Consider the following 23,199-nt stretch of genomic DNA (forward strand, 5'->3'; position numbering starts at 1 on the left):
GCTTTTTTTAAATGGGGGAAAACCAGCAAACATGTTTGGTACATAATGTGACAGATTTATATACCTCAGACTCTGGCACATTTCCTGATGTCCTGAGACAAATATATCCATTAAATAAATTTGATTATATCCTTCCTCCTTTTGCCAGCAGCAATGTCTCCAACAAGGCGAATTTAGCCTAAAAAAAGGAAAGTTTTCATATTTTCTCAATTTCCAGTACTCATTATCTTCTCTTTCCCTGCAAAGTCTTGATAGACTCATAACAATGAAGAGCAGCTTAGGGAGTTACTTTCACTAAATTCAGCCTTATTTTTTTAACAGTTCTGCAGAATACATAACAGCAAACACTCCAACTCTCACTTTTAGTGCAATACAACAGAGGATCTACAACTGATAACAAAACTCCAAAAGAAACCCATGCATGGTTATTCGTTATTCAATGTGTTGAGAGCTGCCCAATATCACAAGCCAGCTTTTCTCAGCTCAATATTTTGAATGTTCCCAGGAAAGTCAGTTGTGCCCTACTGTGCTCATTTAGAAAAAGTGAAAGTGCTTCTCACCACTTGCTTTGTCTATCTCAGCTAGGAAAATTCCACAAGGACATCCTGGCTCCTAGCCCACCCTGGTCAGAGTCAGAGGGTAGGTGCTGCAAGCATGAGAAAGTGTACATAGCAACCAGCTTCTCAAGCTCAAAAAGCCATCCACCACATGCTTTTATCAACCCAAACGCCCATGCCCAGGCTTAAAATCCACTTAGCTTGCTTATACATGTTTATTTAAGTATGTACACAGTGTAACCAGCTTTCAGACAACAATGTAACCTGAAAAAAGCCCCACCCCTTAGCGCTGCCTAACCAGCGCATTTGTGATACCTCCAGCCCTATCCCAAGGGTTGACAAAGCCAAGGAGCAGGGACTGCACACCTCCCCACCAGCCACTGCTGCTGTGGGGCAAGAGACTTGTCATTAATTTCTTTACCTTCAGCCAAAAGCAGAGAGGAAAGACCTTAACCGCTCCAAACCCCAAAGTCTGTCTCCTAGGAAAATCCTGCTCTTCCCCCTGGCTGTATATATATGCCCTTGAACAGGTGATGGGATTTATGGGTAAGCTGATGGGGAACAAGAACCACCTGCAGGCACCCTACAGGATGTGATCGGTTCCATTTGCTTTGCAAAACACCCATTAGCCTGGATCACTTCCACTTGCACTCGCCCTTACAGCCTTAAGTCAGTGTTCAAATTCCGGTGTCTGAGGTGCTCTCCAAAACTACTTCCTGGCTCCTTCTTCTGTAAATTTGAGTTAGTGAAGGAGCAGACAAAGAACCACCATGTTTTTCACACAATCACAAGTCTCTGTCTCTTTGTTGAGTTTTTTTCCCTCATGGGGCCTGGCTGCTGCTGGGCTGTGCCACCCCACGGCACCCTGATGTGTGGAGCACCCCAGGACCAGGCTCACCTTCCTTGTCCTGCCCCTCCGAGCATGGAGCATCCGCACTCCAGGTGCTAGGAAGGCTGACTCCAAAAGGATGTCTCCATCAGAAAACTGGAAACAATGCTGAGACCCACAATGGTTCACACTCCTCTGGAAACACTCATATGGGGAAAAAAACACACAACTGAGTTTTTAATAGTAAAATACACCAGTGGATGAATAGCAGGAGAGATACCTGTACATCTCAAGATCAGCTTGCCATGGGGGATCTCCTGCCCTGTCCATGTCCTTGGGAGAAATCAAAGGTTCTCAGAGGAGATTTCAGAGTCAGATCACCTTCCCCATCCTCTCCTGGGGGTAGAGAGGAGCAAAGAGGTGTTATAACATAAAGTATAATCGCTGGCTAAGCCCAGCCAGTGGGCAGAAAGTGAAGTATAATGACGTGGAAGAAAGCACAACATGGCTGTGGGTGCAGCCAGAGGGACTGGCAGCTTCATCGTGTCGTCCCATCTTCCAGGCTCTCCTCCAGGTCTTCCTGCTCCCTGGAATTCTTCATGGTGTCCTGTACACTGGAAGATTTGGCAATGTTTTTAGCACTGATGAAGCAATGCTCTTCCCAGCTCTCTTCTCAGAAGCACAGTAGCCTCTCTGTTACTCTTCAACTCCCTGCTCACCCATTTAAATTTTGTTAGCAATAACAGGCATCAGGAAAGAATCTGATTGTGCAATGTTGGTGTGAGGTGATGAGACCAGCCATGCCCTGTGTAGGTGTATGCACACAGGCACTCACGGAAATGTCTCTTCATCTCTGCCTGGCACCATACAAACCACCACCAACTTTTGCAAAGCTCAGACAAACACAGTCTCCTCCCTCTGTCCCTCTATCCCTCCATCCTACAGGCTCAAAAGGACATATGCCATGGAGAGAGCTGCTGGTGACCATGCTGGCAGCTGTGGGTCTCCAAATGAGCACCACCAGGGACAGTGGGCTGTAGAAATGCAAAACTCACACACCAGTTTACAACAAATGCAGCCACAGCCCAGGCTGAGGCATCATGAAAACATGGTGGGAGCAGGTACCAGGTTTTGCCTAACCTGACCCTCCTGAGATAGCTCCTCTGGGAACCAGAAAAGAAGGATCTGCTAGATAATATCAAAATGCTGAAATGCAAAGCAGGGTTGTGTCACCCAGCTGGCTCCAGTCCTCTCTGCAGAAAATTCTGTTGATAGCATGCACAAGAGATAGAAAATGTATCTCCCTGGAGCATTTGCTTCTCAGCATATTTGGCATTCCAGCACATTCCAACAAACCCAAAATTCACAGGAGAGTACCACTCACCACTGTCTTCTTTTTGGGGCTGTTCTTCTCAAGGCAAGCACCACTGTTGGGCCCCACGCCTGGCCTCAGTGCACCACCAGCAGACTGGACACTCCAGGACCACCCTGGGCAGAGCTGCACCTCATCCCCCTGACAGGAGGCAGTGCCACCAGGACCATGCCCCCCAGAGACCTCCTGCCCTTGCTGGTTATTCAGCTATTGGGATGTAAGATGAATAAAAGGATGAGAAATATGGAAAAAAGGACCCTGCCCACCCTGCCTGGCCCAGGCATGCTCCCTGTGCTACAGCCGCCGCTTCTCACACGTGTCAGAAGCAGCCCAAACAATTATCCAGTGGCATGGATTAGCCATTAATTAATGTATTTTGATTTATGTTTGATCACATCTCATTTCTGAGGTATTCCTGAGATGTTTTGAGATAGACCATTTTTAACACGGAGTTGTTGCTGCTCACTTTCTAAAGAAGATAAAAGTCTTATTCCTGGTTGGTGCAGACCAGGATTGTCTCCTGGTTGTAGTAGGGATTGGCTGCTCTCCACCCATGGAAGCACTAGGATAAGGAGATTTGATTCTGAAATATATTTTAACTGTCTGCACTACAGGCTGGAGATCATTATGTCAGGGGAAACGTGTTAGATCAACCTTAATGGTTTCTTACAACTGGCTCTCAGGGAAAGTTTCCTTCAGCTGCCCAGCAGCACCAGTTGGGCCAGTTCTGCCTTTGGACTTGCCTTGCTGGCTGTCCTGTCTGACTGTGGGTGTCACACAGGGCTGTGTCCCTGCATGGCTGCTGCTGCAGGTGCCGAGGAGCTGCAGTGCCAGGAGCTGCGGGGATCACCAGAGGGAGCTGGCTGCAGCCGTCTGTGCCAGACAGTCCCAAAACTGCTCAGCTCCCACTCCCCACATGGTTCTGGAGCCATGGTGAATGGGCCATGGGCTGTTTTGGGATTCCAGCTGTTTGGGAGTGCTCGGCCTCCTCCCAGACCCAGTGGGTGTGTGAGAAGGGGCTGTTAGAGGGGAGAGTTTTTTAATGTTCCTTTCCCATTAATCCTGTGGAGATTTGTGACCCTGGCTGGCAGCCTGGACTGGCCCCCTGGGGGTACCCATGGTCCTGACCCATCCCAGGAGAAGGGGCTCCACAGGTGCAGGTCCCTTCTGTACACTCCTGCCCACAGCACTGACATCACAGGGAATTCCACCAGACAGAGACAAGGGGTTTACTAAAAGTGATGTATTTACAGGCCAGTATTAATTTGTGCTCTTATTATTTACAGTTTATTTACAGTGAATCCTTATAGTCTCTGACAGTTGAATCCAGCAGAGTTAGACAAAACTTTATAGCAGGCAGGCAAGGCAATGTAGCCAGTTTCTCTTCTTTTCCCTTTTCAGCCCTTCCAGGGGATTCAGTGATTTTCCTTCTCCATGAACCACAAAGGCCTGTTATCAGTAATCATGGGAACAGAGGTGACTAATGCACAGTTCAGGTCCTAACACTCTTGCAGGTGTTAAGAGAAAACCGTCCCACTCCTGACTTCACATAAAGTGTTTCCAGGATTGATGATTGGTTTCCCAGCACATACACCCAACTGGAGCCAGGCAGCACAAGCTCAGTCCTCTGGCACAGCTCAGTCCCTGTGACAGGCTTGTGTCACAGATGGGTTGTGTTGGGATGCAAATGTTGCTTGTTGTCCTGTCTCAGAGCTGAGATGAGCACAGAGCAGTGACTGCCTGGGGCTGCAGGGTGCCAGGCTGCCAGTGACATGGGAGGATTTTGCATTTCCCACAGGTCACCACTGTCCCTCCTGGGAGGATGGCAGTATCAGGAAGAACAATCCTGGGGAAGGAGCCTCCAGCAGCCTCTACCACCAGTTGCCATTGAACTTAAACTTTTGCTGACAGGTTGCTGGATGCACAAAGACAGGCATAACCCTCCTTCCCTGTGTGAGGGGACTCCTGACAACACTGCCAGATATGGCTGTGGGCTGGGTGAAGGTCTTCTGCGGACCACCTGGGACTGCCCTCCCATCTTCACCACTGGGAAATGAGACTGTTCCAGGTAGTAGGCAGGGACTGACTGACAGGCCAAGTCAGCCCCTGACCTGTGAAGACAGTTTTCCTGGGACATAGGTCAGTTCAAGATGAAAGTTTTTTTCCCCTGAGATGTTTGCTCTGATCTTCCTCTCTTCCACAGGCTAATCTGGGTTTAGATGGAGTCTTCCACAGAATACTAACAGGGGTCAGCAAGTGGCTGGCTGTTCCCTTTTCAGATGGGTTTGCAGCCATCTGCCAGAGAAGCATCTTACAAAGGGACTTTTGGCTCGTCCCTGCAAATGCCCTGTTTCCAAGCCACGCCAAGGACAATGCTGCTGTTCATGCTCCAGAATCTATTGCCCAGGACTACCAGCCCTGGAAAAGCACCCCAGCAGCCCTGCATGAATCCCACTGCCACTTCAGTCTGGGATCCCACTGCCACTGCAGGCTAGGTCCTCTAAGACCACCCATCCCCTAGTTTGTGCCTTCCCTGCTCAGGGGGTGATGGCAGATGGCTGCTTCCTCTGCTCCTGCCTCATCTTCAGAGCCAGCATCGCCCGGCGGTACAAGTCTGCAAGGAAGGGAAGCAGTTGAGCACTGACCAGGGGCCAGCTCCAGGACCCACCTGGCACCCTGTGCTGAGCGAGGGCTGCAAGGACACCCCAGTCTCCAGCACAGTCTCCACCTCACGGCAGAGGCAGCAGCATCTGCCTCCCCAACAGCCACCACCTTGCCCTGCAGCAACACTTGCTTGTGCCCATGTCCCCACACCAAGCACCCCGTGGCCAGGTGTCCCTGCACAGCTCACATCCCATTGCCAGCAGGCCAGGCTCCTTGATGCTTTCAGCAAAATCTGTCCTAGGAAATACCAACCAAAGGTGCTTGAGACCTCCTCATGCTGCTGCTCCACAGAAGATTCCTGCGACTTAATTTTATTCTTGATTTTCTTCTTCTTTTTCTTTTTCATGCCCTGCACTGGATAGAGAAACACAAAATTTCAGGCACCACACCTGAGCAAAGATGCCTTTGTCACCGAACCACCTGAGACGACTGTTGGTGGCGGGTCCTCAGTCCTTTATTGCTTCCATGCACCATTCCCTACGGAGGTGCTCAGAAATGTCTCTCCTCTTCCCCTTCAGACTCCTGTGACCTTGCTTTGCACTCTGCTGGTCTGCAAGCAAAGCTAATGGGGGTGGTGGGGACCAGTGGTCCAGCATTCTGCTGTATTACCAGGTTCCAAATCCTACCTGTAGGGTGGCTTTGGGGGTCCTGATGTGCTGGTGCCAGCAGTGCTGGCAGCCTCCCATAGCCCCCTCTCACCTGGGTGGGGTGTGGCCATCCTGGTGGGCACAGGCTCCTCTTGCCCGACCCTGTTGGGGAGCAGCAGCCCCCCAGCGGCCCCCGCATGTCTGTCACCCCCTTCTCCTGGTCCCTCCAGCTCCTCAGCTGGGCTCGGCTGCCCCAAGCCCTTCTTCTTCACCTTTACCTTTTTCTTCCTCCTCCTGGTGCCCTTAGTGCTCTCCTCCTGGGCAGGGTAAGGAGGATGAGAAGAAAGTGGAGGAGCCCCCCTTCCACCCCGTCCCACCCCTGGGGTCTCACTCACTCACCAGGGGCAGGAGGTGGCAGACGGGGCGCAGCGGCCGGTTGTCCCCGTTCTTCCCCGCACCTTCTCGAGCATCCTCCCCTGGGCGCGGCCGGTCCCTGGGGCGAGAGCACGATGGGGCTGAGGTCGAGCGCTGTGGGGAGGAGGACGGGGACGGGGACACGCACCCGCGGAGCCCCTTATGCACCTGCGGGCGGACCGGCGGGCGCGGGCGGCCCTCGGGGCGGGCGGTGCGGGTTCGGCGGGCGGCGGGGCCGGGGCGGCGGCAGCGCGGAGGAGCCAGCGCAGCCCCTGCAGGGTGGCACGGGCCGGGCCGGCGGGGGGGCCCCGCTTGGCGACACAGGGCTCCTGCGGGCAGGCGGGGGGTCAGCCCGGGGAGCGCAGCTCCGCAGGGAGAGGGAGCGGGGAGCGGGGAGCGGGGCCAGCCCCGCACTCACGATGCGGCAGGGAGAGCGGTTCTCGTTGACCAGCCGCTCCAGGCACAGCCGCTCGATCACCTCGCAGGGCAGCAGCGCGGCCGCCGCGTCTTGCTTGTTGGCCAGCCTGGGGCATGGGGAGAGCGGAACGCGGCCGTCACCCTGGCTTCTGGGCGCCTCGCTGCGCGACGGCGGGGGAGGCTGGTGTTTTCTCCCAGTTTGGCTGAGATTAGGTGAAGCGTTGCCCCAGCCTTTGCCTGGCACTGTAGCCCCCACCTCATCTCCTCTCCAGGGATGCTCCTAAGTGCCACTGTGGTCCTCATGTCCCGGCACCCCTCGAGAACACCCTGGACGCCACGCCCCCGCAGCAGCCCGTGCACGCAACCCACAACCCCAGAAATAGGTTCCCACTCACCCCCCTCACCTCAAACCCCAAAGGTCACATCCCGCTGACCAGTCTTACAGTAGGAGAGGCTTCCCGGAGATGTCGGGATGGCTCAGGACGCGACTCAGGACCTTGCGGGCCTCCTCCATCCGTGCCAGGTCACTGGAGTCCAGGACGAAGAGGAGCCCGTGGGCCCCGCTGTAGTGGCTGCGCCAGGAACTGCGGGATCGCTGCCCCCCGGGCAGATCCACCAGCGTCACCTCGAACCTGTCCACCCGCAGGCGGGTCTGGCCGGGCTGTGCGTCGGGCAGCACCTCCCCGGCCAGTGCTGTGTGTGGGGAGAGGGCAGAGAGCTGGCAGAGGAGCCCGGAAGCTTCCCTGCGGCATGTGCCTCCTCTTCTCCCAGCCACATCCCTGCTCCCGCTCCCAGAGCTGCCCGCGGCACAGCTGGTGCCTTGCACACTTCCCCAGAACAGGGGCTGTATTTTTAGGGGTATTGGATACTTGGTTGCAAAGGACAATAAAGCTGCTGCCTCCAGCTGAGGCCGGCTCTGGTGCTGCTCCTCACCTTTCTCTATGTCCGTGATGACAGAGGTTTTCCCTGCATTGTCCAGCCCCACGACAAGGAGGGTCACCTTTCTGCAGAGTGACAACAGCAGCTGAGCATCCCAGAGAAAGGTTGTGCTCCTTGGAGAGCGGTGACCACTGCAGGCCCCCAGGCTCCCAGACAAGGGACCCTGTCCACAGTAGCTGCACTTCAGCCAGGAGAGGTACAGGACAGTGACACAGGCTCTGGCTGAGCTGGGGGCAAGGGCAGGGATGGGCTCTGGTGCCTGGGAGAGGGTGAGGGAAGGCACAAGTGCCTGGAGCCACCTCAGCACTGTGGGACAGCCACTATGCAGAGCCTTCAAGGTGCTTCCTATGGCAAAAACTTATTTACATATCATATAGGATTAAGCAATGGTGTGCACAGGCCAAAATGATTCTTCCTTATATGCAGTCAATGATTACTCCTTCCTTGGCAGTAAATTATGAGTACACACAACTAGGGAGAGGTAGCAAGGGCATTTTTACAAGCTTCTGCCTGGACTCAGGTGGTTTCTCCTGTTGCCAAGCAATCCTATTTGGTCTCCAGCAATGTGCTCCACCAAAGCACATAGAGAAAGTCTTCCCTGTTGTTGACAAGCCACAGTAGTCATTTGCAGTATAGTTTTCTTCCTTAAACATACAGACCAGGCTGTGTGGGTGGCATGGCTCCACCTCCAGCATTTCAGCAGGTAAGGTCTCCTCTCGAGGGAAAGGACCATAAACCCCCCTGCAGTGCTGTCCCAGGGTAATTAACCTTGGTCTCCGGACACACACAGACACAGCAGTGTTTCAGTGCATCCTCCCCATTTTTCCTGGGGAGCTGCTGACTTTGCAAAGGGGACATCCTGCTGGGAGCATTCCCTGCATGTGCACCTCTGCCCAGTCTGCTCCCCTGCCTGCCAGCTCCTGCCTGCTCAGGGGACAGCGAGGACACACATGTGCCTTGCTCAGCAATCTGGGGACAGTTCCTGCAATGGGCACCACTCTCACCCTCTTACTGCACTGGTGCCCTCACCACTGATAAACACACAGGTAAATGTTGTGCCCCCTGGGAATCCCGAGGAGCAGGCACAGTGACCTACCTGATGGGCTCCTGTATGGCTTGCAACCACGACCAGCAGTGGGAGAAGAGGTGGAACATGGTCTGCAACTCTGTGTGGAGGGATGGCCTCTCTTCGGCACCTACTCAGTGAGCAGCCCAGCGCATCCATGTGCTTCGTCCTCCTGCCTGTGCTCTCTCCCCATGGCTGGGAGCATCTCATCCCAGGATGCCCCGTCCCATGGCCCAACACTGCTGCCTCCAGCCTGGTATGCACAAGCCAAACCTAGGGATAAAATCCATCCCTCTGGGCAATACCTCATGGGCATGGACCTGCTGGACAGACCCTGCCCTGACAGCCCCTTGAATCACAGGAGTGCCAGTCAGCCTCTCACCGTGCGTCCCCACCGTGCGACCCCTGCTCACATCCCCTTTGCGTAGCAGCTGCTTAAATCTAATCTGGATTTAAATTACTTACTCTCACAGGCCCTTTAATCCTGGTGGGTCGGCCCAGGCCAGTGGCTGCTGGGACACTGTGTGTCGTGGGGCTGCCTGCTGCACTGGGCACTGCATCACCCACCCCACTGCACCCCCATGGTGCTGGGCAGCATCGTGCTTCCCTCGCTGGCATAAACAGCTTTTGGTGGGGACATTGCCTGATGTGGGGTTTCCAGCTGAGTTAATTCCTCTTCTAAGGAACAGTGTCCCTGGCTCCTTGCTGCCTAATCCCCACATGGATGTTTCTCTGCAGCCCCTGCAAGGATCATGTTCTTCGTGGTGTGCACAGAACTGCTGCCCCCCAGGGCCCACTCTGAGCCGGGCTGGGGGACATCACTGCTCACTGCTTGTATTTCATGCCCTAATGAAACATGAATGCCCCCTGAATAGCAGCTGGTCCTTTGCCTCTTGGGACAGAAACACTGGCCAGCCCCATCAGGAGCCTGGCTGGGAGCAGGGAGGTGGTGGAGACCCTCAAACAACAGTGGAGGAAAAAAGCCCCAGCTCTTTGATCTGTAACTCTGAAGCTCTTATCTTGCTTCTCAGGTTTCCTGGTGCTTTTCCCAGCAAGAGCTGCCCTCCCTGGCATGCTGCCGCTGTTGCGTATGGAGGAGAAGAAATCATACAAGGATGTCTGAGCTGCAGGAGCTCTGGGTGGGGGAAGTGGGGTCCAGAGGGACAAGGAGAGCCTTCAAAAGCTGTACTGTGGAGCAAACAGGAAGCCCACTGGCTCACACTGGTCCATGCTAAACCACCCAGTGCCAGCAGCACTACCTTGACCAACTAAATCCCACCCATGAGCCAAAGATGCTGAGATGCTGCCTCGCATCCAGTATGGCCCCAAGGGTGCAGGCCTGGGATAGGCACAGCGCTATGCACCCCTTTCCAGCACCACGTGCTGTTGGGAAGCTCAGCACCCACCCTGGGCAAGGGAGGTGCCCCAGGGCAATGCCATGGGCAGGGAGCCATGTGTGGTTAATGGTTGATGGAGGAAGTTTCTGTTCTGATATCACAGCCACCTGCCATATTTGCAGTAACTGGTCACCCCTGTGCTACTGATGGCATGGCAGTGGCTGCACATCAGCTACCCTAGCCTGGCCCAGGGACAGAACTCTGTCCCCAGCCTGATGGCCTTTCCTGATTGCTTCTGTGCCTGTCCCAGCAACTGCAGGGACCAGTGTTAGAGCCAGGTTTGCAGGCAGCATGGGGCTGGGAATGCTTTTTGGAGAATTAGCTGTACTAGGTCTGAAATTACTTGTTGGAAGACAGTGCCTGCCTCTGAGCTTAGGGGTGGCACTGCTAGCGGACAGCCTGGCAGGGAATAGGAGGAGGCATGACCACAGCTGCTATAAATAGGGAAGTGCCATGTGTCAGGCAGCCCTGGAGGCAGCGGCTCAGGATCCTGAAGGGTAGCAAGAGCTCATCTCCCTCTGGTAACAATGGATTTCTAGAGATCTCTGAGCACTTGGGGTACTACTGCTTTTAACATGTGTCTAAAATCCCTGACCAAACCAGTGCCAGGGACACGGAAAACCCCCGGGAGCCTGAGGTAGCTCCAGTTCACTCCTCCCAATGCACACACACTAGGATCAACAGCCAAGAAAACCTCAAAATCCACCCCAAACCTGATGAAACCCACACTCGGCTCTGGAGAGGTGGTGCAAAGGCCAAGCCTGCATCGATGGGCATTCTGCTGTGCCTGGGCTCAGGTTACACGTGAGTGACTGGCCCTTCACCCACACAGATTACCAGACAGGGTGCAGCTGGAGACCCTCTGCCAGGGCCATGGGGACCCCCCAGGCAGCACCAGTGGGGACCCGCAGCAGCCATTCTCGTTTCCTTGGTGACTGTTGCCAGGTGAGAAACTCTAAGGCAGAATTTATTATCTTGGTGGATAAATGAAGATGTTCCTCACCAGCGCTATGCCCGGACTGTGCCCCGGCACAGTGCTGGGCTGGACACTCTGGTGCCACCAGGAGCCCCTGAGGGGGGGCTGTGCCTGAGGTGCTGGGGCTGCCTGGCCCCTGGCATCGCTCCCCAGAAGGTGGCACGTGCTTTGGGGCTATTTCTGCCTGCTGGAGTGTCGCAGGCGAGGGAATGAGACGAAACCACAGGGACCGTGGAGAAGTGCAGATGGACGCGGGCTGGCGGGCTGCCCTGCCTCGGCTTCCCTAGACCCCGTGAGTATGTGCCTGAGCCGGCATCGGGTGCACTGGGAACCCTGCTTGACACCCCTGGGGCAAAAGGCAGAGTGGGAGGGATGGCTGGGAAGCTTTCACATGGGGAACGATGGTTTGCAAGGGAACATGATGGGCAGTGCAGAGCTATAGGGGCTTATAGGGGCTGACCACAGCCTTTACTGAGGACCTTGAGCTGGGGTGACACCAGAGACAAGGTGATGACAAAGACCAAAAAGTCACAGCGGAAATATTAGCAAGCTGTTCTGTTTTACTTGGAGCTGCATCAACTCTGCCTAGAAAGGGATCTGTGGGGGGCAAGGTCACTCATAGGCTTTGAGGAGAGACTCATCTTTCTATTTAACATACTGTCTGACAGCACACTGAGGTGGTAGATATGCAAACAACCGCATTGTCCCTTTAAATCCCAGCATGGCACTGGTGACTAACGATAACCCCGGATCATACCAGCTCCTAAATCCCAAGAGCTAATTACAGGCAAACACCCCACAGTCAGGCTGGGAACACAAGATAATTACAGCCTGTGACATAGAGACCTGTTGGTGAGGAATTGGGGCACCAGGCAGGTTTGCTGGCATAGTGCCAATGAGCATGGATGGTTTGCATCCCACTGCCAGCAACCATTCCACAAGCTATTTTGGGTAAGGGAGATTGTTTTTCCAGAGCATTCTTTGCTCTCCCACACCAGTACCATCACTCTGTGTCAGATTCAGAAGCAAGCAGGAAATGTGCAGGGAGCTGTTTGCTCTTCACCCAATTTCTGGCAGGGTGCTTCCCAGCCAAAGCACACACAAATTCCTGGGAGAGGTTTGGATTTGAGCACTCTCTTTGCTCTGATCCCTGCTGCAAGACAAGCTGCCAGCTTGCTCCTGTGCCATACACACAGCTCTAGGAAGCCTCTGTGATGGCTACAAGCCCTATCTGGGCTTCTATAATGGTTTTGCTGAGAGCATTACAGTGCTCCTTCTGCTTTCCTGCATGGGGAATAGGAGAGTGTAAACCAATCCTCCTGCCTGCCAGAATGCCTGGGCAGGCACAGGAGCAGCCTGGCTGGGTTATAACACTGTCAGGGCTGTATACTCTTACAGCAGGGGGGACCCAGGGGGAATCAGTCAATTAAAGGTAATTTTAACCCTTCCTGCCTGGTTTAGTGTTACAGCATTACCTACTGCCTGAGCTGGGACTGTAGCCAAGGAGGCATGACTTCAAAATGTGTATTTATAGCAAAGACCTATAAATGCATCCAAAGGTAACTCTGCTTTCTTGTTAAAGAATTGAAGCTGTGAGGCAGCAGTGACATGGCCCATGCTCTGCAGGCAGGCATCCTGGCTCTGGCAGCCCAGTGTCTGGATCCCCGTGGGCTCAGCACAGCTTCCAGTGAGATTTAGAGAGATGAGGTCCTCAGCACAAGCATCTGTTTTTCTCCCAGGAGGACCAGGGACCGAAGCTGGGTGAGGAAGTGAAGCGGTAAAAGCAGTCACATGATGAAGTGAATGGAATAAATATTTCCCCAACCAGAAACTATTCCACAGACTGCTGGGGCAGGAAAAAATACAGCTGGGCTACTGAGAAAGCAATGCAAAATCCAAACAGTTTAGCCTGTGGAAACCAGTCATTTGCAAAGCTATTTCCAAACTAAGTAAAAAATTCCTAGCTCATGGATTCCTCAGAATCTCCCAACGCTGCTAGTCAGGATGGAGTGGCTGCACTGGGGGGGACACAACTGTGTCCCCTGCTCACAGCATGTCAAGTGGGGGGGTACTTTTTGATTTCCACTTCATCCAGCACACTGGGTGTTTGGGAGATCAACACATTCCCACCATTGCCCCACACGGCAGCAGCTGAATGTTTAATCCCCTGCACAGATCGTGTTCCTGAGGTGGTTTCAGATCTGAAGCAGGGAAGCTTGGCCATCCCCACACCCCAAGCAGCTGCCTCCACCTCTGTGTGCAGGGCTATATTTGGAAAGGCAGCAGCGTGCTCTTGGCATGTCCCAACAAGCACCCTGGGAGAGATGTCTGCTCCAGGTCCTAGTGCAGTGAGGAGAGGAGAGTAGAGCTTGGGGAGCATGCTGGCAGCTCTCCCCACCTGGGCTCTTTAAGAGCTCTGGCTCAGAGCTCCCTGCCTTTTCCAAACAGCTTTTCTCTTCTCCTTTTACAGGAGCTGAGCCACCAGACAGGCATGTGTAAAGCAGACACGACTATTTCGAGAGTGAGAGCTGGTGAAGGAGCCTGTTCCCACCCCACATCCACAATCCTGCACACAAATGCCCTGGCACATCCGCAGGCATCCAAGGGGCTGGAAAAGCTGCACAGCAAACCCTGCATTTCCCACAGTGGGTGGCCACCGCAGCCACTGCCCTTTGTGCAAAGTGTGTTGTGTGAACACTGGGATTAAGAAAAATAATAAAGGCTGGGATTAAGATATTAATGAAGCTGGGAAGTTCTCCAAGGCAGGGCAGACACTTGCGGAGACAGGAGAATTGACATCCACACATGGTGGTAGGACTCCAGCCGGTGCCTTGGGCATTCACAGGTAGAGGGAGACTCCTGAATGCTGATGTCTGCAGAAAAACATGGGGAAGGGACTCAGGTGACACTGTGCCACTCTTGTGCAGGGAAAATTGGTTTCTCCTTCCCTCTGCCTTTTTCTCCAGCTCCAGCTCCTGACAGTGAGGTTTGGAATAAACATGAGCTTCTAGGAGCTTCTGTGACAGAAGTAACATGCATCCCACCTAAACTCCTCAATTTCCTAAGTGGTCCTAGAGATCATAGAACCACAGAATCATTAAGGTTGGGAAGATCCTCTAAGATCATCGAGTACAACAATTAACCCAGCACTGTAAAGTTTCCCATTAAACTATACCCCCAAGTGCCACATCTAGAGGTTTTTTGAGCACTTTCAGGGATGATGACTCCACCACTTCCCTGGGGAGTCTGTTCCAAGGTCTGACCATCCTTTCAGTGAAGATTTGTTTCCTAGTATCCATCTAAACCTTCTCTGCTACAACTTGAGGCCATTTCCTCTTGTCCTGTAGCTTGTTACTTGGGAAAGAGAGTAACCCCCACCTGGCTACAACCTCCTTTCAGGTAGTTGTGGAGAGCAATAAAAGCTCCCCTGAGCCCCCTTTTCTCCAGGCAGAGTCCCCCCAGCTCCCTCAGCCTCTCTTCATCAGACTTACCCTCTAGACCCTTCACTGGCTTTGTTGCCCTTCTCTGGACATGCTCCAGTCCCTCAATGTCTTACTTGAAGTGAGGGGCCCAAAACTGACCATGGGATTTGAGGTGCGGCCTCAGCAGTGCCCAGTACAGGGGGGCAATCATTGTCCTCATCCTGCTGCTGCTCTATTGGTGATACAGGCAGATAAGAAGCCAGCACAGTCCCCCTCTGTTTGATACCTTGAGTTATATCCTGATGGGCACTTCCAGGGCAGTTTCACATCATCTCGGATGTCACTTAATGGCATGAAGCTGCATCAGGGTAGGTTTAGGTTAGATATCAGATAGATATCTTCACCCAGAAAGTGGTCAGGCGTTGGAACAGGCTTCCCAGGGAAGTGGTCACAGCACCATGCCTGACAGAGCTCAAGAAGCATTTGGACAACGTTCTTAGTCACATGGTGTGATTCTTGGGGCTGTCCTGTGCAGGGCCAGTAGTTGGACTCGATGATCATAGTGGGTCCTTTCCAACTCAGCATATTCTATGATTCCACATCACTTCATCTCTGCCAACCTGGGGGCTGTTCCGCTCCTGGGAGGACTCAGAACAAGGGTCAGCCAGCAGGCACCCAAGATCCAGCCACTGAACATAGGAACAACGGGGTAGGACACCCCCAGTGCCCTGCCGGCTTGTGACAGCCCTGGGTCAGGCAGTTGCTCTGTGACAGTGGTGTCCCAGGGTGTCTGTGCAGCCCCAGCCATGCTGGGCTCGCAGGCGGAGGTGTAGGCGTGGAGCTGGCAGGGACAGGGAGTGGCGGGGCAGTGGGACAGGATCCCTGGCTGATGCTATCTGTGACACAGATCACTTTTATGGCCTATCTGCTGTTTACAGTGCTGAGCTGTGGACAGGTGGGGCCAGGCTGCAGAGGTGACTCACGACGTGAACAGCCCGCTGCCTCTTTGTGCTTGGGTCAGAAAATAGGATAATAACTGGTATGGGAAGTGCTGTGATGTTTTGTCTCTCCATTCCTCTTGATGGCTGCTGGGGTTTATGGATACAGGACTGGAATTCTTGCCTGCTTAAACAATTGCTCTCAAGTATTTCATCATGAAGCAGGGGAAATTAAAAATACGATGAGTCGAAGCACAGGCGTTGCTCTGCTGAGGGCTTGGTGACCTGCCAGGCTCCTGGGGAATGCTTTTAATTTGGGTAAGTGGAAGTTTCATAAATGGTACAAAGGGCACATTGCTCTTGCTGCTCATACAGAGCTGTGGGTGCAGCTGGCAGCACCGCATGATGTGCCACCACTGGCTGAGCACCCAGCTGGGCACAGCTGCTGCTGTGCACAGCTCCCACCCCAGCTGGCCTCTGGCTGGTGGCAGGCTCCTTCTGTGTTTTAGACACATCCCTTCACACTCTGGAGGTTTTTTTTGGAGAGGCTGTTTTCCAAAAACAGCTTGAAAATATGTAACTATCATGCCAGAACTGAGCTGTCACGTAGATCTCCCATCCCTGCTGGTCAGGCCAGTCCTATGAGCTCATGGGGTTTGTGGTTTCCTGAAGCAGCTGTCCATCCTCGGAAGGAAAAGCAATGAGCAGCTGCAGAGACAGGGATTGCTTCTGTGTGGGAATTGCTGTTGGGGGAGACACGGCCTCCAAGGCCTCAGGTGGTTTTATTCCCAGCTCTGCTGCTGCTAAGACCAAAACCCCTGGTAATGCTTTCAGCCTGGTAAAACGGGAAAAACTCTTGTGCATGGGGTTTGGGAGTTTTTGTGCTTTTGGCTTGCATGGGGAAGGTGAATGGACACAGTTTTTCTGCTGCTAGCATGGGCATCTCCTTGTGAGCTGGCCTGGCTGCTGAGGGATGAGCAGTAAGTGACTTTTAAAAGTTACCTAAAAACTCCTGGTCTGCCTAAACCAGGAAAAACTGACCAATGTCAAACACTCTTTGCCTTGTCCCATCTCTTCCAGCCAGCCACTGTGTGCACAGGCTGGACTGAGGGATCTGACAGGCAGTGGGTGCTTGGGCAAAACAGTGGGTGTGCATCCCTGCCCGTGTCCACACTGATGCTCATGGGGAAAAGGTGGGCAGGGCTGGTGCTGAGGGCACTGTGTGTGTTGGGCAGAGCAGGGACCACCATGGCCATCGAGGTGGGGAGCAGCCCACACAGCCTTGTGTTCCCACCACTGTACAGGTGACCAAGGTGGGACAGACAAGAGGGATGTAGGGCTGAGTGGTGGGCTCAGCAATGGGAGGTTTGGCTCTGTCAGCAAGTCCATATAACCCATCACTCTGAAGGCGAGATCCTTGAAGTTGATGGGAAAAGCAGTCTGTTGCTCATCTGTAGGCCAAGGTGGTCTTCACTACATCTTACCTGGAGGCAGCAGCATTCAGGATACAGGAGCCACATCTCCCCTGTAACATCCAACCCAAATCTTGATACAGACTCCAGCTGCTTGCCGGACCTGAAGGGGTGTCCCTGTTACAGCTTGGCTTGCGAGATACCAAGACGCTCCCTCCCTTGGCAATACCCTTCCTCCCACATGCTGCCCCACATGGCACACAGCCACAGGCTGGTGGGTGACCCGGCCTGGCCCCACATACCCTTCCCAGGGCTGGAGATTGGGTCAGGCCCCAGAGCTGGGGTCAGGCCCCAGATCTGAGGCAGTAGTGGGTACAGGCAGCTCTTTGGCAGCTGGCTGATGCAGGCAGGGCTGGCACCCACGCTGGCATCCCCTCCTGCCCTACAGTGGGACCCTGCTGTCCCTGGAGCTGCCTGACAATTCTTCCCTGGAGGGACCCTGCATGTTACTGCACCTTGGGGTGTTGGTAGCTGCCAGGACATGATTGGGCCAGGATTTGACTGAGAGGTCCTGAGGAGGACCCCAGAGACCCCAGAGCACATGCAAGTTGTAGCATGGGGGTTGACAGGGCTATAGCTGGGGGAATGGGAGTCCCGGGGTGGGTGCTGCGGGAGCAGGGGGATCCTGGCCATGTTGGGGGTGTCCTGGGGTGGGGTTTCCCTGCAGAGACAAGGAGTCCTCGGTAGAGGATCCCTGTCAAAGGCAGGGCAGTTGGGGCAGGGGCACAGGTGGTGATGTCCTGGGGCAGAGGGCTCCACGCCTGGTGGGGATCAGGGTACAGCAGTTGCAGGGGGCCCCAGCGCAGGAGTCTGGCGGGCAAGGTGGGGCTGGGATACCTGGAGGGGGGACCCCGGGCTGGAGGGTCGGGGCCCGTCGGCACCGGAGCGGTGCCGGTGCGGTGCCGCCCGTCGGGACTCGGTGCGGCGGGGGAGCCCCGCCCCGCCCCGTCCCGCCCCGCAGCGCCGCTCTTCTCTCCGCTGCAGCCCGGGATGGCGCCGCGGCGGGGCTGAGAGCCCGGGCCGGGCCGGGCCGGGCCGGGGCCGCGATGGACAGCCCGAGCGGGGACCGCCCGCCCGCCGCCGCCCCGTCGCGGGCGAAGCTGCCGCTCAGCATCGTCTTCTCGACGGCGCTGTTCTGCGGGGAGGGGGCGGCGGCCACCGTGCTCTGCCTCTCCTACAGCCACTCCGACGACCGCTTCTGGCTGGCGCTCACCATCTTCTTCATGCTCTGCCCCTCCGTCCTGGTGCAGCTCACCCTCACCTTCGTGCACCGCGATCTCAGCCGCGACCGGCCCCTCGTTCTGCTCATGCACCTGCTCCAGCTTGGCCCCGTTATCAGGTGAGCACAGCCGGGGGCGCGGGGACCCCCCGCACGGGTGCGCGGACCCCTGGCAGGTACACGGAGACCCCCGACATGTCCGCGGGCACCGGATGAGAGCGGGAACCGGTGCCGGGCAGGACGGGCGCCCCGGAGACCGCCTGTCAGCAGCCATATGTCCGGTGTGCCCGGAGCTGCTCCTGCCGGCTCCTCGTCCCTCCTCCCCGGAGCTGCTGCTGCTCCCGGCTCCAGGGGGTCCCCTGCTCGCCCCTCCCTCCCTAGTGGTGCAACGGGCGCTTCTGCCTGCTGGACCCCTCTCCGGGCAGGACGTGGCTCTGCCAGCCTGTTGCATGCCAGCTGCTGGAAAGGCACTTCGCAGAGTCCTGGCTGCCACCAGAGGCTCTCCCAGCGTCTGGGGTTTGCCATCTCCTTGCTGGGAGCACAGATGGGAATCCTGACTGGGTGCTCGAGGGTGAATAAGAGCACCCTCAAAGAAGGTCCCCAGACCTGGAACAGGTGGGATTATGGGACATGGAGGAGAGGAGCTGGGTACAGGATTGGGGCTGGCATGGGAACTGGTGAGCCACTGGACTATGTTGGGAAGACGGCAGTGAGGGGGTGGATATTGCACAAATTGGAGATGTGCTGATCTCTCATTCCTTGGGAATGCTGCAGTACTTCCTGGGCTGCTGTCACCCTGGCCACCCTTCTCAGTGAGAATGCACAGCAGGAGGCAAGGCAGAGCTGCCATCTCCAAAGGTGGGCCAGGAGCCACTCTTTGGGGCCCACAGAACTGCGAAAATACGGTGGCCTGCACCCCATTTCCTCCATCACTGGAAACAAGCAGAGTGCTGGAAGTGTCCTTGTCACCACATCCAATCTTCAGAGGTTGCTGGGGGGCCTCACCTCAGTGCTGCCAGCCCACAGTGGCCCATGGTGGTGTCATGGGTCTCACCACACTGACCAAGGCTGTCTGAGATAGTTATGGTGGAGCTTGGCTGCTTGCAAGAGCCAGCTGGAGCTGCCCGGGATAGACTGCCTCAGCCGTCTGCTCAGGCCGGAGATGGAACCCAACCTGCTGAGAAGGTCTGGCAGGGCACTAGGAGCCAGCTGGGACTGCACTTGAAGCCGAGCCTTTGGGATGGAACCGTTTTCCCATTCAAGTTTGCAATGAGCCATGTACACTGGCCTGATCTGCCGAGAGAATTTATCCAAAAACCTCATTCCGTTTGGGTCTGATGCAGATAAATTTCTGCTGCCCTAATGATATCCTGTTGGTCCCTGGGCTAGCTAGTCCCCAGGCATGAGCCAAGCCTGTCAGATGAATCCTTCTCTGCTGATTGCCTCTTGCCATGCACATCCACCCCATGGCTGTGTGTGGAGGGGCTGGGGATCCCCCGCCCTCGCAGTGAGGAGCAGCACAGGAGAAAGTCACATCCCCACCCACATGTGAGGATGCCCCGCGGAAAAGGACCTGCGGAAGCGCTGTCTTATCTGCCCATGTCACACACAGCTTCACCCTGTGCTCCCCTTCCTGCTGTCCCCACCAAGAAGGAAGCGTGGAAGCCTACTTCTGCTCAAGAGCAGAGATCAAAGACAATATCAGAGTTTCTCTTCCCTCTGCTTAGAGGAAGAGGTTTTTACCAGTTAGGAAAACAGAGCCCAAAGGTGATTAACACCTTCCTGTAGCTGTAGCTCCCAGCAGAGCCACTGTTTCTGTACCCTGGATGCTGCACCTCTTGCAGCAGTTGTTTCACCTCACGAGTTGCCCTCGCTGGGGCAACTGTTGCTCCTCTGCCTCATATGATCATCCAGAGTGCTGGAGCAGAGGAGCAGCCACGAGGCACCTTCATGATCCGGGTGTGACTCTGCCATCATCTTGCCATCCCAGGGCCAGGAACCGCCCACAGCACTGCTGGACAGTTGCCCAAATCAGTTGGGCTGCACTCAGCAGGAGGATGGTCTGGCCAGCACCAGGAAAGAGTCTGCTAGACGTGCCAGGAGTGGGGCTGGGGGCCAGCAGGGGGGCTGGCAGGGTGGCAGCTGGTGGGGTGACAGCTCCTATGTCTCCACAGGTGCATGGAGGCCCTGCTGGTGTACTGCAAATCAGGGAAGAAGGAGGAACCCTATGTCACCATCACCCGCAAGCGCTGGCTGCGGAAAGGCTACGAGGTGGAGATGGAGCAGGAGGTGGGACACTCGGAGCGCCGGCTGGCCACGCACCGCAACGCTTTCAAACGCATGGCTGTCATCCAGGCCTTCCTGGGCTCCACCCCGCAGCTCACCGTCCAGCTCTACATCAGTGTCTTGGAGAAGTACGTCCCTGTTGCCCGAGGTAAGGGTGCCTGGCATGTGGGCTCCCTAGGAACCCCACCAGGGCACAGTGCCAGCTCCTTAGCTGTGTGTGCCAATGTGGCATCCAAGCAATCCAAGCGGTTGTTTCTGGGATCACAACTGCCACTGGACTCCCCTAAAGGTGGAGCACAACCCACAGAAGTTGGGCACTCATCAGCTCTCTGCTTTTCAGCTTGCAGTGGGGATGAAGACAGTGGGAAGAGTTGGCCATGACCGAGGTGCCAGGCTCTGCTCCCAGCCCCGATGCTTGTGGGTAACTGCCCTATAGAGCCATGCTGTCCCCTCAGTGCCCTGTCCCATAAAAATGGCAGGTGCCTGCCCCAGCCTGCTCCAGTCTCCATTAGTTTTTTTCTGTCTAGCTACAGCCTCTGGGTTCCCTACAGTCCTTCCACTGGATCTATTTCTCTACCTTTCCCAACAGCCGGAGCTCCTAGGACAGCACTCCCACTCCCAGGCTCCCTCGCGAGCTCCCAGGATGTTTATGTGCTTGGGGGTGGATGTGCCAGAGCAAGCTTTTAACTCCCACTTCTGCATGCTACCAAGCCAGGCAGAACCTCCTGCTGCCAGCAGCTCCCCTCGAAGTCACCTCATCATGGGGACTGTCACCACCAGCCGTGAGCTGTCCCAGCAGTGCTCACACTGATCCTCCTGCTGTGAGCCCCAGGGTTTGGCACCCTACACTTCTCACCCAAGATTGGCACCCCATGTTTCCCACATGGAGCTGGCACCCCAGGCTTTGCACCTCAGGCAGCAGAGAGGCTGGACACACAGTGCAGTCCCTGATGCTGCCTGACTCCCCTGCTCTCTCCCTCTGCAGCCGTCCTCATGGCCATCTGCCTGGTGTCGGTCACCTACGGAGCGCTCGTCTGCAACATCCTGGCCATCCAGGTCAAGTACGATGACTACAAGGTCCAGCTGCGGCCACTGGCCTTCCTCTGCATCGTGCTGTGGCGCAGCCTGGAGATCTCCACCCGCGTGGCCGTCCTTGTGCTTTTCAGCACCGTCTTCAAGCACTGGATCATCCCCATTGCCCTGGCCAACCTGCTGGTGGTCTTCTTCTTGCCCTGGGTGCAGTTCTGGCGCAGTGGCACCCGCCTGCCTGACAACATCGAGAAGAACTTCAGCCATGTAGGCACAGTGGTGGTGCTTTGCGCCTTCACCCTCCTCTATGCCAGCATCAACATGTTCTGCTGGTCGGCCGTGCAGCTCAAACTGGCTGACCGGGACCTCATCGACAAGTCGCAGAACTGGGGCCGCCTGGCTGTGTACTACGTGGCCCGGCTGGCCGAGAACACGGCCCTCGTCATCCTCTGGTACTTCTTCAAAACAGACGTCTATGAGAACGTCTGCACCCCACTGCTGGTAGTGCAGCTGCTCCTTGGCTACTGCCTGGGCATCTACTTCATGCTCCTCTTCTTCCAGTACCTGCACCCCTGCCGCCAGCTCTTCCGGCACAACGTCGCCGACTTCCTGCACTGTGTCTGCTGCCACCGGCACCCACCAGGGACCCCACTGTGCCTCGAGGCACCCTTTGAGCCTGGTGTGAGGCACAGCATTGTCTGAGGCACAGCTAGCACCCATCTCTTTCAGCTGACTGCAGGCATGGGGATGGACAGCACTGGGCTGCACCAGCAGTCAGAGGATGCTCGCAGCATGAGCCAGGCACTGCCTGGTCCTGCAGTGGCAGCCAGTCCCAGTGTGTCTTCACAGTGACAGGGGGACAGGAATGTGCTCACCTGCCCAGGACCATGCATATGAACGTGAAGGAGGGTTGATTTGGATTTGATACAAGAAAGGAGTTTCTTACAATGGGAGTGGTGAGGCACTGGCACAGGTTGCCCAGAGAGATGGTGGACATCTCATTCCTGAACATATTCAAGACCAAGTTGGATGGGGCTATGAGCAACCTGGTCTAGGTGAAGATATCCCTGCCGATGGCAGGGGAATTGGACTAGGTGGCCTTTAGAGGTCCCTTCCAATCCAAACTATTCTGTGATTCTACGATTCAAGGACTTGTGGGGTGCCCAAACCACCTGCAAGCTGGTTGCTGTGCAGTGCACAGCCCATGGGGTGCCCCTACACCCCCACCTGCTGCTAGGATGCATACTGTGACCTTGGGCCATGGGTGCCATTGGGACTGTTTTAAGCAGTAAAGAAACTTTGCTGTGGCTGTGTGTCTGGGTGCTGGCAGTGACTCACACAGAGGGTGGGGACTGTCCTGTCAGGGCTGGCATGCATGCACACACCTGCTGTCCACATAACCCTCATGTTCATGGGCACTGAAGTGGGGCTGCCCCAGCGGGGCATATGGGGATGGGGGGAAAAAACCCTCAGTGGAGCTGGTAAGATTCAGGAGCACGGTGAGATAGGGGCTGGCCTCATCCTGCACTTCCGTCAGCGTGGCCATGGCTGGGGGCCAGGAGAAACCAGCATGCCAGCAAAGAGCAATCCTGTCCAACCTGTTCCTCCAGGCTCA

At 55.5% G+C, this 23,199-nt stretch overlaps 2 protein-coding genes across 2 annotated transcripts; one reads left to right on the forward strand and one right to left on the reverse strand.

The window, feature by feature from the left end:
- Window positions 1-5,295: 5,295 nt before the first annotated feature.
- On the reverse strand, window positions 5,296-8,934 carry ARL13A (ADP ribosylation factor like GTPase 13A). The gene is made up of 9 exons (XM_017814195.1): window positions 8,876-8,934; window positions 7,774-7,844; window positions 7,284-7,533; window positions 6,842-6,947; window positions 6,592-6,752; window positions 6,409-6,502; window positions 6,122-6,326; window positions 5,675-5,776; window positions 5,296-5,372 (listed from the first exon to the last, which is right to left on the reverse strand). Exons 1-9 carry the CDS (start codon window positions 8,932-8,934, stop codon window positions 5,296-5,298), a joined length of 1,125 nt encoding a protein of 374 aa, XP_017669684.1.
- A 9,156-nt stretch (window positions 8,935-18,090) lies between these two features.
- XKRX (XK related, X-linked) lies at window positions 18,091-22,895 on the forward strand. Its single transcript, XM_017819649.1, has 3 exons — window positions 18,091-18,389; window positions 20,444-20,703; window positions 21,541-22,895. The coding sequence occupies exons 1-3, from the start codon at window positions 18,097-18,099 to the stop codon at window positions 22,284-22,286; spliced, it is 1,299 nt and encodes a 432-aa protein (XP_017675138.1). The 5' UTR covers window positions 18,091-18,096; the 3' UTR covers window positions 22,287-22,895.
- The last annotated feature ends 304 nt before the right edge of the window (window positions 22,896-23,199 follow it).

This window comes from Lepidothrix coronata, unplaced genomic scaffold, assembly GCF_001604755.1.
Source record: "Lepidothrix coronata isolate B3197 unplaced genomic scaffold, Lepidothrix_coronata-1.0 Scaffold2, whole genome shotgun sequence".
NCBI classification, from domain to species: Eukaryota; Metazoa; Chordata; class Aves; order Passeriformes; family Pipridae; genus Lepidothrix; species Lepidothrix coronata.

Bases quoted from the DNA above. Each gene is read 5' to 3' on its own strand.
- ARL13A (XM_017814195.1), bottom strand. From the start codon at position 8,934: ATGTTCCACCTCTTCTCCCACTGCTGGTCGTGGTTGCAAGCCATACAG. The intron at 7,534-7,773 runs GTGAGGAGCAGC...CCCCACACACAG, and splicing joins CATCACGGACATAGAGAAAG to CACTGGCCGGGGAGGTGCTG. The intron at 5,777-6,121 runs GTGAGAGGGGGC...TTCTCTATCCAG, and splicing joins GATGGCCACACCCCACCCAG to TGCAGGGCATGAAAAAGAAA.
- XKRX (XM_017819649.1), top strand. From the start codon at position 18,097: ATGGACAGCCCGAGCGGGGACCGCCCGCCCGCCGCCGCCCCGTCGCGG. The intron at 18,390-20,443 runs GTGAGCACAGCC...ATGTCTCCACAG, and splicing joins CAGCTTGGCCCCGTTATCAG to GTGCATGGAGGCCCTGCTGG. The intron at 20,704-21,540 runs GTAAGGGTGCCT...CTCCCTCTGCAG, and splicing joins GTACGTCCCTGTTGCCCGAG to CCGTCCTCATGGCCATCTGC.